Raw genomic sequence first — 12,744 nt, 5'->3', positions numbered from 1 at the left:
TCTTAGTATGACCCATGTTGTTCATAAAAATTCTGGGCAAATCACTTGAATAGGACTCTGTAGACTCTGTAACCTCCAACAACAAAAGCTGACTGGGTCTCAGAAACGGTCATTTCAATTGAAATTACAATTCAAATTTAGTTAAAATATCATAATTCTGTCCAATGAGAAAACTTTTTTTCCTTCCCCTAGATATAATTCAGTTTATGGAGGAAGGATTTTTTTATTATTATTTCAATTAGAAGGGAGAGAAATCATTTATAGTTTTGGTGGAAGATAGCTCCTGCTGTGCTGGCCAAAGGAAGAAAGGTGTAAGCCAAGAGTTTTTGGATAATTCAGAAGCTTCCATGTTCTTATCTCAGGCCATCTCACATGGTATTGTATCACCTTAACTATTAATTCATGATAAACTATTTTCAAAGGGTAAGATGTGACAGTGAATTTTGAAATGTAATAGCACTGCCCTCTCATTATCCCCAGCACATGTTCTTGGAAGTTTCAAGTTTACTTTACTATCAGTCACTTACTTAATGGGTTTTAGTCATCTTGTTGCACTGAATTCTAAACAGGAAACCATGGTAACATTCAGGAGATAAAAAGATTAGAACAGTTTATTTCTATTACCTGTCAATGTATTGCACATATACCCAATCCAAGTGAGTGACGTTAACTCCCCCAGAAACATCTTTCAGAACCTGCATGTCATTTTTTAAAAGGACTCTGAACACTACTACTTTAAATGCTGTATTATGCACTGATTACATGTATCTGAACTGAAAATTATTTCACTATGGTAAGGAAATGTAACTCAGACATTACCCCAAGACAGAAAATTCCACTGCAATACTAAATACGTGTGTTGGTCTAGTGGTGGTCAGCTGTACAGTCCTCTCCTCTATGATGGTGAAAGAAAAGAAGATATGAGCAAGTTTATTCAATAAAGGAAATATTGGGCTGTTACTTTATATGATCCCAAATGGTATCCTTCCCCCCGCACCCCCCCCCATTATTTTTGGTAATGAGAACATGAATCTAATAAATGTCACAACACTTTTCTTTTCTAACTTCTCTGAACCAAAAGGCTGGCAAGTCTGCAGTCAAGTTAATGCTAATCCTGAACCTCAAAAGCTGCAGGTAAGTCAACTGTGCACAGATAAGGCAGATGACTTCTGGGCAGAACAGGGAACAGCCTGGAAAGAAGTTAGCAATGTATCCTCAACCTGGATTTAAAATTTAAAAGATTTAAGAGATAACAAGCAACTTTAGAAAAGAAATTCTTTCTGTTGTATATAAGGAAGGGTTGTGTATTGTGTGTGCCTTTCTATGTCTGCATATAATTTCTATGAAACAAATAGCTGTCTGACATTTCAGTAGACGCAAGTAGAAAAGGCAGCAGTGTTTGTTTTGATACTGTACAGAGACTGCTACTTTGCCTTGTTTTGAAGAGGCTTGTGCTGTGCAGAAGAGATTTGAGTCATACCAGGAGTGGAACATTTATCTCTGTAACTTCTCTCTGTAACATTCCCCGGCACATGTCTCTAAAATTTGACGCTTTTCTTAGCATCAATCCTGTTTATATATTGGAGCCCAATGCCCAATTTTGATAACAGTTATTCTTTACAAGCTTCCTATGTTAGGAAAGCTCTTCAGTTTTTCAGGGAAGTCATCTTTGTACAAGACTGGATCTGCTCGGTGCTCCACCACTTTCAGAGGCATAGTCCCAAAGACAGAGGCAAACTTGTTAATGCATTCAGACCTATGAAAAGAAACAGTGCACTGATTAGTAAGAGAACTGTCTCGCTGTAAATTTAACTACAGACAACTTATTAACTAGCTCACAGTAATCTGATGTCCCCTCAAAGTGTTTTGTACAGAAGCTGTTGTTAGTAAACTTTAATAAACAATGAAAAGTCCAGTTATGACTTAAAATCCAATGGCACAAGGTTTTAAAAACTATTGACTACTCTGTCAGAGGTAGCAAACAGGAGGTGGAGCTTCGCATCATACAGGATTTGGCAAAAAAGTGAACTTCTTTGATTGAAGTTGTTAATCATAGCAAAGAGAAAGGAGATGCTGTTAGCTGCACATGTGCACAGAGAGGTCAAAGCTTCACTGTTCCCTCCCCACCAGAATTCCAGGCATTCTTAAAGCAATGTACATGCTGTAAACTAGGGTGGATTAGCTGCCAACATATCTCTTAAAGAGCCACTGTCAGGTCAAATTTGGCTCAGCACAGAGCTTGCAAAAATAAGCATGTTGGGAACAAAAGGAATAAAGAAATATTTCTTGGGTTTTTAAATTTTAAAAAAAAACCCACTGGAGAAAGGGTTTCCCCCAGCTCAAAATAAACAAGTGTTTTCTTCATGGTGTCTACAGCACTGGTAGTTCTTGAAAGCTTAGAACACAACATTTCCTAAAATACCAAAAACCTGAAACTGACTGGTTTATTTTCATTGCCCAAGCTAAATGAAATAAAACATCCAGTTTTTTAAAAAAGAAGTTAGATGTTCAGTCTGCTATGCCTTGCTCCACAAAATATAGTGTTAAAAATAAGGCACATAATACATTTCTTTTAAAAATATAATTGTTTGAATTCTGATGCCTGGAAGGTATCTAAGTAAATCTTGGCACACTATATGTCAATAGAGTCAAGGCCTACACATAACTTATTCAAAACAGATGACACGATTTCCTCCCTCTTTTTTAAACTGTTTTTTAAAAATACTTAATATACTTATTAAATACAGTACTAGCACTTTTTCACAGAACCTTGCCAGCATTTTTTACTACCTGGACTGATGCTTGCAACAGTTTCAGTATACATAGTTTTACTTCCTGTTCCTTGCACACTCCACTTCCTCTGTGTAGGGGAAATCCACCATTTCCCTAGCACACTTGAGCAATCAGTGCCAGACAGCTGAGACAGTGTCATGATGGAACACATTTTAAGCAAGGAATGAGATGATGACAGAAACAATGGTAACAACTATGGGAAAAGTGGCCTATAGATTGAGGGAGCAAGAACAGTTGTCATAAAGGTAATCTAAAGAGCTACGCAAGACACTAGTGTCCCATTTGCTAGGACTTTCAGTTTTCCTCTAAGTTAGAAGAACTCAGTGTCTATAAGCATGAAAGGTTTACTCAGCAAATATCAGAATTAGAAAGCCGAGTTTCCAAAACCAACCAACTCTTAGTTCCTCATCTGCAAAATGAATACAGAAATATACAGTAAGAAGAGAGTCCTAACATCAGCATATTAGTTCTTTAATATCCTGTGTGAAATGAACTTCAACTAGATCTCCTCCTTGGGGAGAACAGGTATCTGCATGATAAAAGCTACTGATATAAATGGCAATGTGGCATCCTGTAAACCAAGTGGATATTAAAGCCAAATGTGCTTTCTACCTTTAAGGCATGGCACATCTGGATCAAAGATGAAGCATCAACATAAGCTGATAAGAGAAATATTGCTTGCACTACTAAAGACAGAATGGGTACATTCACCCACATTAGCTCTTTCCTCACACACAGGTCATTCTCACTGCCATCCTCATTTAAATGGGCTGGGGAAGTGGTGCCAACAAGGTGCAGTTTTAGAATTTTTCATCCCTGATGACTTGAAAAACCAGACACAAGATCTAAATGAGGGATAATTAAGAGGGATTCTGCCCTTTGATGTTCTGATATTAACCTGGAAATAAAAAATATTCGGCTACTAATTCTCACCCCTCACTCCCACCCCCACCCCCAAAGTCAGTATTGTCTATAAATGTCAGACAGGAGAAGGTCCTGCCATATTTCACCTTTCAAAATTAAAACAAGTTAATGTCTAATTAGAATATGAAAAATACTGCTCCCACCCCAACTTTCTTTCTTTCTTTCTTTGAAAGAGCTCTATTGCTTTGGCAGGCTTATGATGTAGTGCCTGAGACACCTTGTTGTAGAAACAGGATAGGTTTATTTCACATTTAAAGATTGCAAAGAATCCACCACTTCCCTTTGGAAACTATTCTATAGCATATGATGTCAAGATTAAGCACTGCTTCCTGATACTTTTTCCTGAATTTAATCCCCTTATTTCACATTATATATCCTTATGCCACCAGAAATAACTTATCGCCATGCTTGGTGTTTACACTTTTAAATCCCTGAAGACTTATACTTATTTAGTTATTTCTTATCCAGGCTATATATACTTTTCTTAATCTCATCTCATAAATCAAGCTTTCCTGAGGCCTATGACAGTATCCGTTTCAGTAGTGATGTCTTACTTCTCAGTTAAACCTGGACTTGAAAAGTACACAAAGTGAAAACAAAATTCTCATTGTAATATTGTAGGAAAGGAAGAGCAGATATGTAAGTTACTGTGACCTCCAAGCAGTGATCAATACGACATTTGACCTGCTTCTCCCTTCTATACAAAACTACAGAGCTCTAAAATATGTTACAATTTCCACACATGATGTACTGTAATTTGTTTTAAGCATATTTAATATTAGCATTTTGCAACATGATATTCCTACTCCCTCTCTCCTCTAAACATACACTTTTCCTCTTTCTGGACTATATGGACTTGACAGAGCCATAACAAGTCCCACTCCAGAAAAAGGCAGCATGATGAAACTGTCTCTCTACATAGAACAAGCACCTCTAATTCTATTTCAGAAAGGAGTAAGATAAGCTTTCAACACTCAGTCGCAGAACACATATAGGAGATACAGCAAAAGACATGAATTATATACATTATGTATTAATAGCTACTAGCAGCATTTGACTTCTAGACTAATGCTTTCATAATAAAATATTAATAGGGTTTGTGCTTCCAAACTGCTGTTTCAGTTGCCAGAGCTCGGGTAATTCTTTCTCCATTTTATCCTGGTCTTCTAATTTATTCCTAATTTTGTTTCTGATGTTCTTGCACTCAAATAAAACCATTCACTTTAATTTATTTGAAGTAATGATTATATGCACTCTTGCTGTAAAATCCCTTCAAAATAACCATGCCATGGATGTGGTCATCCACATGTACAGAAGTATTTACAAAAAACAGAGCTACTGAGTTTGAGATTTTTATTGATGCCATGGCCAACTCCTGCTTCATGTTAAAACTGCTGTGGCAGATTAGATTTACATAACAATACTTTGTGGAATTAAGTGTTGTCAAAGTGTGGCCCTAGAGTCACAGTATGGCCCCCAAGTTGTTTTCTGTAACCCATGACCCCTCCAATTCCACAGGCCACTCTTAATCTGACCAGCTTTATAAGGTATACTCTTTGTTAAGCTTTCATGAGTGCCAATTCAACATTTAAATAGGCTGCACCCCAATCTTCTGTTTAACATTAAAGATACTGATTTTTCAAAACCAGATCTGGGCTTTCTGCCACTACTGATTTTTGGAGTTGGGAAGTGGGCAGCAGTCCTTGCAGTCCCCCAAGAGCCAAATAAGTAGAAAATTGGCCTTCAGACCTATTTTCATTGTGAACACAAGCAGGGAGTGATTTGATCCTAACTGAACAGAAACTGCAGAGTAAACTGTGGGAATGGCAAAGAGAGACAATGAGCACTGACCTTTCCACCATGTGTGTCTGGTCTAGCGATAGCCCATCTATGGCTGTGCATTCTGGACATTTGAATTTTTTTCTGGGGGTCACCTGTGCAAAGTCAATGCGATAACAACACTGTTAATAATGCAGACATTAATCCTCTTGCTCAGCCAAGCAAGCCCTTGCACATATCTAATGTATAAGTCAAACTTGGGAAGAAAAAACATCTATGCCATTTAGTTCCATCTGGCCTAGTTGACTGCAAAGCTTGCAATAGCCCAATAAAAAAAGAGCTTGGAGGAGTTTTGCCTTCTGTAAGTGGAAAGTAGTGGTGATGACAAGCTCCTTAATTCCTGTTTAATGACTGTTTTCTCACTGCCAAGGTCTGTATAAACACCATTTGTTCTTGTAGCCATAAGAGCGATGAAATATAGCTTCCCATACTTCACCGTAACCTTAATCCAACAGACACACTTTGCTCACTTAATAGCTGACTGGCAAACTCTGTGAGGCTCTCCCAACTGCATTGAGGTGCCAAATTACTATGTAGTGCCCCTGCACAGTTCAGCAACTCTCACAGCAAATACACATGCTTTATCGTCTAAGGCTTTTCTAGGAAACACAACCACTGGTCTGGGTAAACGATGATGGACAGGCAGGAAAGCAGACCTTGCTAATTGAAGTAATGCCTGGAGGCCTCTAAATCTCATTCTGAGTTGACACACTCTGAAATGAGCAGACAAAGTGAACATCCAGGCAAAAAAAATGTGTTGAAACATGTCAGGAAATTAATTCAGGGATAAAAGTTCATTTAAAAACTGATCTTGTAATTAACATTCTTGCAATTAACATTCCTATAAATCAGCTGTTGCAGTTGAGATAGACAGGGATGGGATGGATTGGTATTTTTCCTCCTTTTAATTATGTTCAGTAAATGTGCACTCTCATACATTTGTCTGATTTGAATGATCATAGCCCAATAGAGCCTACATGCTTTATTACCCCAATGGCTTATGAATTTCAGCAAAGCAGACTTTTTACAAGTACGCAAGACTATGCCAAAAGGAAATGAGAAGAGGGGCTCAGAAATATACTTAGTTGTATTCAACATACTACCAATAGTTTATGGCATTGTAATGGTAGCTAGTCAAACAGAGTCTCACCTTTATGACTGCTTTCCCAGTAACATTGGCAACTAGAAAATTCATAGCAATGTCTTCACAATTCATATGAGCATCCACCCAGTTCTTGATATCCCCTGGCATTTTGTATGTGTACAGGTAGTTAAAATACTGCAGAATGAGAAACAGAATAAAAAGGGGCTTTATAAACATATACAAACAGCTGCAGGCTTCTCAAATGGTGAGAAATAAAAAAAATATAAACTAGGTATCTTAAAACTGGATGGGCAGGTTCCACTGGGAATTTCTTTTGGGCACACACCAATGAAAGTAATAGAATTCTACATAAAAGTTTTTTTTTAATTATCCTGTGCCCTATCTTCAATTTCTTTTAGGGTGGCCTCTGACAATTCAGAGGTTGGAAAAGTTACTTTTTTGATGACATCTGCCCAAATTCCCCAACCACATGAGTGCTCAGTATGCTGACTAGGAGTATTCTGGGAGTTGCAGTTGCTCTGCAGAAAAGGATGTTTCTGGTCACCACCATCCACCTAATTTTAGAAGGTGGAACATCTGGAGAAGGCCTGCAGGGAATAAAATAGTACATGGGCAGTTATGAGGGAGCAGACTGTTTTTCAGCAAAACAGAGCTTGAAAACTCAGTGCTTTTTTGTGCCCTATTCTTTTTGATACAGTTTTCGCTGGATGACTGATACATCCAGTTTATCATGTGTAGGATCTATCCCTATGCCATTTTTATCTGCTTAGGACATACATTATCAAATATGTGCTCTTAAAATGAGAGCACTAATGTATTCATTCAACATTGCAATATTGAACTTACTTGGATAAAATACACAAATAAGTAAATCAACATTACATCCCTTCCTCATTTCACATGTTTCACTATGTTTTTTTAAGACTCTGAGCACTGCAACAGTTCAAATGGATAGAACCAGTGTACTACATAGATAGTTCAACAAACCCATGGTAGGTCTGGGTTTCCATTATTCAAATACAGCTTCTCATGGCAAACATCTTCTAAAACTGAGGACTAAATCAACTATTAGGCCCAACTAGAGTAAACCCATTGAATCAATGGGACTTCAGTAAGATTACACTTTAGGAAATTCCATTTATCCAGTGGATTTATTCTAGCTGGAACTAACAACTGGATTTTATTCAGAAGAATAATCAGCACAGTACACACTATAATGATCAAGATGAATGTGATAACAGAAACAGGATATGCTTTACGTCTAACAAGCTGTAAAGAAGTTATTCTCAGGCACTTTATAAAAAGACTCATCAATAGAATGTAGTCTTTTCTGGATCACTTTTATATTATGCAGGAAATATAAGCCTAATTCTACTTGCACTGTACTATGAAGTTCCCATCCTCCACTACTGACTTATAAGACTTTCTTACTTAGCTACATGTGAATGTAAAGTCTCTACTTTATGTCACATGTCTTCAAAGATATATACTTTACCTTGTGGTAAAATGCTGCCCCTGTCAGTACCATTGAAACTTCATTGGTCCATTCTGACTCATACTTCCATTTATTTGTTTCATGGTCCCACAAGTGCAGGCGACCAGGATATCCAACTAATCTGTCAGGAAACTCTCTCCACACCTACAGAGGACAATCGAATGTTACAATATAATGGCATCTGCTCTAAAATGGAACAATTTCATTGAACAGGATTGTACTGTAAAAAAAAGATCAGCTAACAGAGATAAATACATTAGAGAACATGTATAGTTAAGTCAGTGAGCAAAACTTCTGCATGCTACAGGTTAGAGATACAAATGAAAGTTTTCTTAAATTATTTCAGCAACAGACTTCAGCTGTATGAAACTCATGAAGTTTTCTTAGCAACTGCTGTCCACATTTAAAAAGGTAATTCGGTAAGGGGCAAAGCCTCCCTTGGCTCTAAAAAACAAAATCTCAAGAGAAATCCTGCTCTTATGAGAATGGTGTGCCACTTTCACATAAATGTTATCTTCTGATTTGTTGTGACAATTGGCCACTGCACCATGCTTGCTATGCTGTATAGCAGGCCTGCATAACATACATAAATTCAAAGGATTTCAGGATTTCAGGATTTCCTTAGGGCTGGAGCATGGCTTTGGTGCGACTTCTGGACTCTTAGGACGCATGCATCATTGAAATACCATATCTCCACTGTAACTCGAAGCAGCTTTATTTTGGCTGTCTGTAACAGGCCTAAATATGCTAGACTAGATAGTCTTGGATTTGATCCAACATAGCTATTCTAACATTTATGTATGGAAGATGAGTGTGCGATTTTCACACATGCTCAAAACTGATGCCTATTTTGTTTTTCTGTACTCGTGTAATAAGATAATCATGAAGAAAGCTTTCCTCCATTCATAGTTTTAAATGGCTCATTAAAAAAATGTAATGAGACACACAAATGCTTGCAAATGTATAGAGCATATTTTCAGGGCTGAAATTTAGAACTTGCTGGAGGAGTGTTCTGGGGTATATTACAAATCTTGCCAAGAAAACCTTGTGATATGGAGTCACCATATGTCGGAAATTACTTGAAGGCACACAACAACAACAACAACGAAAGGGGGGACAATCTCCACCATTCCACTGATGGATGCAGTTTCATCTCAGCAGATGTATCCCCACTGGATCCCGGCAGAAAGAATCATAAAATTGTTTTTCCTGACAACCTATGTAATCTATGCCACTTTCATCATTTCTTTTCAGTTACCACATGTTCCCCTGAACCACTTCAGGTTTAAAATAAAAGGTTTTCATTTCATTCTGTGGCAAATAACCCATTTGCAGTGGGTGAAAATCAGTCTAGTAAAACAGCTATCTCAAACAATCAATCTTCATAAAGGATGTGCAGACACAAACAAGCATTTCACAATATGTTCATTTTCAAAAATGAAAAAAAAATGTTTGAAGACCCATAAAAATAATTCTGGTTTTAGTGTTTAGATGAAGGGAAGACTTTTATTTTAGTTAACTTTTTTATATGGAAAAGTATAATCAAAATACATCAGTTTTTATACAAAACATATTGCTAACAGGTATAGCCTATGACACATTTATAAATCAGAATCAACACAGATTTATCTTCTTTGTCATAAAACATATGCTTAGAAACCAAAGGTTTATACTTCATATCTTTCAGTGTTTCTTACTGGGTGCTTTGGTGAAACTGTCACTAAGATTTCTGTGCTCTTGCCTTGTTCCTGCCACCTGGATACAATCAAAATGCTACTCATATCACTTCATTACTCTACCAGTGAAGACCAGATCAAACCACAAGTGACAGAAACAGGGACAAATCATCATTAATACATCCTCTACATTCTATATGAGTGTCTGATAGATTTCTGTGAAGCCAACACTTTATTCATTGCAAACACCTTTTTCATACAGCCAAAGAGAAGGTTATACACATGGACATCACCAGATGGACAACACAAAAACGAAATAGATTATATAATTGGAAGCAAAAGATGGAGAAGACTAGACCAGGTGCTGACTGTGGCACAGACCACAGATTACTTATTGCAAGAATAAGAATAAAACTTAAGAAAAGAACAAAACCTGTCATCATACCAAAAATTGATCTAAATAATATTTCAACAGAATTTATTGACAATATAAGGAACAGATTTGCCCTACTAAGCACAATAGTCTGGGAACCAGAAGAACTGTGGTCAGAGGCAAGGGACATAATAAAAGAAGAATGCAGAGAGACACTTACAACAGTCAAAAAGAAAGAGAAGAAACCATGGATGACAGATAAAGCACTACAAGCAGTTAAAGAAAGAAGAGAAACAAAACAAAAGGGAGACAGGAACAAACTCAGAACCATGAATGCTACAGTTCAACAAATATTGCGAAAAGATAAAGACAAATACTAAATGATCAATGCAGAGAGATAAAGGACCACAATAAAAAGAGAAGAACAAGAGACCTATTCCACCAAATCGGGGAAATCAAACAGAAATTAAAACCAAGGACCGGGATACTCTATGACAATAAAAACAACATAATTCAGGAAGGAATATAAAGATGCTGGATGCAGTACACAGAAGAGCTATATAAAAGGGATAACAAATTGAAGGACACATGGATCAAAGAGTCATATGAAGATTTACCCCAAATTGTAAAGAGAGGTGAAAGCTACAATTAGAGAAATGGGAAAAAATAAATCACCAGGAACAGACAATATTCCAGTCAAATTACTTCAATCCACACTAACTGAATCAACATCAGTGCTAACCAACATATGTTAACATATATGGAAAACAAAACGATGGTCAACCGATTGGAAATTATCAATATACACCGCCATCCACAACAAAGGAGATACAAAAGACTGCAGCAACTCATACAAGCAAAATCTCATGCAAGCAAAATCATGTTCATGCAACATAGACTCCAACCATACATGGAGAGAGAAATCTCAGAAGTACAAGCAGGATTCAGTAAAGGAAGAGGCACTAGGGATCACACTGCAAACATATGATGGCTAATGGAGTACACCAAGTAATTCCGAAAGAAAATAGCAAGGCCTTTGACTGCATAGATCACGAAAGATTATTGAATGCCCTTAAAGACATGGGAATACCAAAACATCTGATAGTCCTAATGAGGAATCTGTATTCAGGACAAGAGGCTAGTGTCAGGACAAAACACGGAGAAAGAGAATGGTTCCCAATTGGCAAAGGGGCCAGACAAGGCTGCATCCTCTCACCCCATCTGTTCAACTTGTATGCAAAACATAATATACGAAAAGCAAAAATGGAAACAGAAGAAGGAGGAGTGAAAACAGGATGAAGGAATATCAACAATCTAAGATATGCAGATGACACATACGACTAACTGAAAACATCACAGATTTGGAACAACTATTAAGGAAGATCAAAGAGAAAAGTGTAAAGGCAGGCTTATTCTTGAACATAAAGAAAAAAAAAAACAATTACCACCGAGGACCTTCACAAGTTCAACCTAGGCAATGAAGAACTAGTAATAGTAAAAGAATTCCCATACCTGGGATCAAACATTGAAAGAAATGGGGACTGCAGTCAGGAAATCAGATTAAGAATGGGAAGAGTGGCTTATGAAAGAACTGGAAAAGATTCTAATATGCAAAGATATACAACTCAACACAAAAGTTAGAATCATACAAGCCATCGTATTTCCTATTACCATATATGAATGTGAGAGCCAGACAGTTAAGAAAGATGATAGGAAGAAAATTGATTTATTTGAGATATGGTGCAGAGAAGAGTGCTGAGGATATCATGGACAGCCACGAAGTCAAACAAATGGGTCATAGAGCAGATCAAACTAGAAATCTCTCTGGAAGCCAAGAGGACTAGATTGATGCTGTTGTACTTTGGGCGCATCATGAGAAGGCATGACTTATTGGAAAAAACAATAATGCTAGGAAAGGTAGAGAGAAGCAGAAAGAGAGGAAGGCCACATGCTAGATGATGGATTCTATGAAAGAGCTCACGGGTATGAAATTAAAGGACCTGAGCAGGGCAGTGGGGGATAAGGGGTCTTAGAGATGTCTCATCTACAGGGTCACCATGGGTTGAGTTTGACTTGAGGGTGGATAACAACAACAAACATTCTATATATTGCTAGCATTGTTCAATGGACATTTTCCAAGAGGCCTTCAATGAGCAGCAAAACTGCAACTGTCAAAGAACTCTAGCATTCTTGAATATGCATTCTGGATGTTTCTGAGATCCAAAAGAAACTCGCCTTGAATGTCATTGTGGGAGAAAGCTGGGATATAAATAAAATGAAATAAAATAAATGAATGAATGAGGGAGCAACCCTCTCCCCAGCATGGCTCACGAAGTCAGATCTGGGAGGTAGAAAAACTTTCTAGACCCGGTTTTCAGGCAGTGAGCAAGGCTGGCGGCGGTGGCGGGGAATGATGATGATAACGACAGAGAGATTTAGCACACTCACTCATAGGTATACACAGAAATTTTAAAAGCCTTGAATCCCATTGTACCCACCTTGAATCCCATTGTGGGAGAAAGATGGGATATAAATCCTT

General features: G+C 37.5%; 1 protein-coding gene across 2 annotated transcripts in view; it reads right to left on the bottom strand.

Annotated features, from left to right (window-relative positions):
* Positions 1–6: 6 nt before the first annotated feature.
* EXT2 (exostosin glycosyltransferase 2) overlaps positions 7–12,744 on the bottom strand; it is a 133,306-nt gene continuing 120,568 nt past the window's right edge. For both annotated transcript variants that reach the window (XM_042473283.1, XM_042473291.1), the window contains exons 11-14: positions 8,157–8,300; positions 6,707–6,835; positions 5,569–5,651; positions 7–1,756 (exon numbers count right to left, since the gene is read on the bottom strand). In XM_042473283.1, the coding sequence (XP_042329217.1) occupies positions 1,618–1,756; positions 5,569–5,651; positions 6,707–6,835; positions 8,157–8,300 (495 nt within the window). In that variant the 3' untranslated portion in view covers positions 7–1,617. The remainder of the gene's footprint in view (positions 1,757–5,568; positions 5,652–6,706; positions 6,836–8,156; positions 8,301–12,744) is intronic.

This window comes from Sceloporus undulatus, chromosome 1 (assembly GCF_019175285.1).
Source record: "Sceloporus undulatus isolate JIND9_A2432 ecotype Alabama chromosome 1, SceUnd_v1.1, whole genome shotgun sequence".
NCBI lineage: Eukaryota > Metazoa > Chordata > Lepidosauria > Squamata > Phrynosomatidae > Sceloporus > Sceloporus undulatus.
The sequence above is the reverse complement of the archived record's forward strand: the minus strand, read 5'-3'. Positions and strand labels throughout refer to the sequence as shown.